This window comes from Vigna radiata, unplaced genomic scaffold (genome assembly GCF_000741045.1).
Source record: "Vigna radiata var. radiata cultivar VC1973A unplaced genomic scaffold, Vradiata_ver6 scaffold_185, whole genome shotgun sequence".
Classification (NCBI taxonomy): domain Eukaryota; kingdom Viridiplantae; phylum Streptophyta; class Magnoliopsida; order Fabales; family Fabaceae; genus Vigna; species Vigna radiata.
In genome coordinates, this window is record NW_014542000.1 from 191,209 (window position 1) to 194,345 (window position 3,137).

The 3,137-nt window shown below is 40.1% G+C and overlaps 1 protein-coding gene across 1 annotated transcript; it reads left to right on the plus strand.

Moving 5' to 3' along the window:
* Positions 1-596: 596 nt before the first annotated feature.
* LOC106778857 lies at positions 597-2,851 on the plus strand. Its single transcript, XM_014666853.1, has 2 exons — positions 597-695; positions 2,450-2,851. The coding sequence occupies exons 1-2, from the start codon at positions 597-599 to the stop codon at positions 2,849-2,851; spliced, it is 501 nt and encodes a 166-aa protein (XP_014522339.1).
* Positions 2,852-3,137: the final 286 nt, after the last annotated feature.

A 3,137-nucleotide genomic window follows, 5' to 3' on the forward strand; every position in this document is an offset into this window, starting at 1 on the left:
AGACAAAATTGATGTGGGATGCCTCAGCTGGACGCAATATCAAGTGCAAGACCCAGATGAAGCCTATGAATTCATTGAAAATATGGCTGCCAATGACAATGAGATGCACAATGAAAGAGGGATCTTCAACACAACCTAAAGGAGTTTTCCAACTACAATCTTATGATGCCTAGCTTGCTCAAAATAAGATCATTACTCAACAATTGGAGGTCTTGACAAAGAAACTTTTCCAGCCACAAAAGGAATTTCAGAATGTGGCAAAGGTTCAACAACAACTTTGTGAGCTATGTGGTGGTGACCATATTAATGGTCAATGTGCAGTGCCCAAAAATCTCAACGAAGGTGTCAATTACATGGATAACCAGTTTCGTCCCAATAATTACAACCAAGGATGAAAATCTCATCCAAGTAGTGGACAGGGCCAATTTGGTCAAACTGGTGGACAATTCAACAGACCACCACAACAGCAACAACAATGGCAACAACAACCTTCTCTAGCTGACAAAACCACAAGGCTTGAGGAGACTCTCCAACAATTCATGTAGAAAACTCTCTCTACATAGAAAAGCACAAATGCTGTTATAAGGAATTTAGTGATGTCGGTTGGTCAGATAGCCAAAAAGTTGGAGGACATACCTCTCAAAAGTTTTGGGGCTAATATTGAAGTTAACCCCAAGGAAGAATGGAAAGCTATTGTGAGTGTAACAAATGAGAGGCAAAAAGAGAAAGAAAAAGAAAAAATGAGAAAAAGTAAGTTGAGAAAGAAAGAGGAAAAACAAGAAAGAAAAAGTGAGATTGAAAATGAAGAGAAAGAAGAAGAGAGAAAAGAAAAAAAATGAGATTGAAAAAGAGGAAGAAGAAAGAGAAAGTGAGAATGAAAAAGAAGAGAGAAAAAAAAAATTCACCACCCTAAGGAATGCTCCATAGAAGAAAAAGAGATGCAATTAGGGTGCTTTCATGAGATCTTCAAGAATTTGGGGATAAAAATTCCTATGACTGAGGCATTGCAACAAATCCCTGAATATGCCAAGTTTATGAGAAAGCTCCTCAAAAGAAAGAAATATCTTGAGGACACTAGTAAAAAAACATTATTTTATCTCGCCACATATGTAGCGGTTTCGTAACAACCGAAGCATTTAAAGAGGCGGTGGTAGTTTTGAAATTAAGATGAAGTTATATGTTTCAGGTGTAGAAAAAAACGAGGCATAAAGCCTTTACGACACCGGTTGCAAAGATAATCGAAGCGTAACACCCTGCACAATGTCTGACAATCCTGCACCTTTTCAGCCTTGGCATCTAACACCAAGTTACTACCATGGTTTTCCACGAACCGAGTCCTCTATTATGACGCAGAATTTAAAATTTGCCATTTCGTGAAGGGAATAGACATTGGGTGTGTGCTTAACCAAATCTATAATATGTTAATGCCTCGGTTTTTTTTATAACCGAGGTAATCTCCTTTATTTACCCAAAACGCAATAGGTTTCATTTATTGTTCCCATTTTCCCTCTCGTAGCAGCTAAGGCTCTCCCTTCTCACTTTCACATGTTTCATTTATTGTTCCCCTTTTAACTCTCGCAGTAGCTAAGCCTCCTCCCTTCTCACTTTCATTCCCTCTAGCCCCACTGTCTAGCACCGCTGTCGCCTCCGCCTATCGTCGACATTGTCGCCACCGATTGTTCTTAGTGCCACCATTTCTGCTATCTATCGTTTTAGGTCTTGCATAGTCAAGGTACCCTTTAACTACCTTTGTCTTCTATTTCGTTCCTTCTCTTTGTCTCTCCAAGGACTGCCGCCACCACAATTGTTCTCTCCAAAGCCTGCCTCCACCACCGTCGCCATTGGGATTCCTTCACTTTGTGGGTGTCGCCTTCGTCGCTACCAGCCCTCTACGATTCGTTCACTTTTTGGGTGTCGCCTTCGTCCCTGCACTTGTCATCGTCATCGTCCGCTCTGCCATCGTCGCCTCGTTGTCGTCGTTGCCCCGCTGCTGTCGTCTCCCTCGTTATTGTCGTCTCTCCCTCAGTGAAGAAATGTCTGAGATCTTAAATCGAAGCTTTTTAAACATCAAATCTTGCCCTAATTCTAAACAAGGATGAATATCTGATATCTTTGGTAAAAATCGAAGCTTTTTAAAAATCAAAATTTTGCCCTAATTCTGAACCAAGATGAATATCTGAGATCTTTGGCACCCTTAAACGTAAAAATCAAAGCTTCAAGGCATTCCGTAGTGAGCTTTGATGAATTCCAATCGGTTGAAATTAAAAAAATTAAAAACACTCTACTGCCCCAATTGTCTGTGAGTTGAGACAGAATTTGAATCCTTTTTACTCAGTTCATAACTCGAGACATAAAGCTTATCCTTTTTACTTCGCCTGGATATGCATCGATTGTAGAAATGGTACCTATAAGCAAAAAGAACCGATGCCATTTCCCTTTATTGTACTAGTGGGAAGACATAATTGAAGCACAGGGAGATTGTAGTGTGATCTTGTATAAGGCACTCCCTCTTAAGGTTGAAGATCCAAGAAGTTTCACTATTCCTTGCACTGTTGGGAACCACAAAATAGGGAAAGCTCTATTTGATTTAGGGTCTAGTATCAATCTAATGCCCTTAACAGTTCTTCAAAAGATTGGTGGCTTGAAAGTCAAGCCGGCAAGGATGTCTCTTTTTAGGGTAGATGGATCCACCAAAAGGCTCTATGGTGTGGTGGAAGATGTGATGGTGCAAACCAACAACCTAAGATTCTTGGTGGACTTTTTGGTGTTGGAGATGGAGGAAAATGTGGAGATCCCTGTTATTCTTGGAAGGCCATTCATGAAGACAGCCAAAGTGATCATCAGAGCATAAATAAAATAAAATGGTAAGACCAAGTATCGTATCCTAGAGTGATGGGGAAGTGCATACCTAGAGAGAATATACTAAATGGCATACAAAGAAATGGAAGAGAAATTAAAATTGGAAAAGATTAGAGAAAGGAAACTTAGGAAAGGAAGATGCGCCACTTGAACAAGCTTCCAAGATAAGCATCAAGAGGAGGACCGCCACTTGCTTGAGGAAGATAAGGTCTGCCCAAATTTGGGACTTTAGAGATAGAATTCTATCTCAAAGAAGATTTCAAAAGTGCAAATCAACT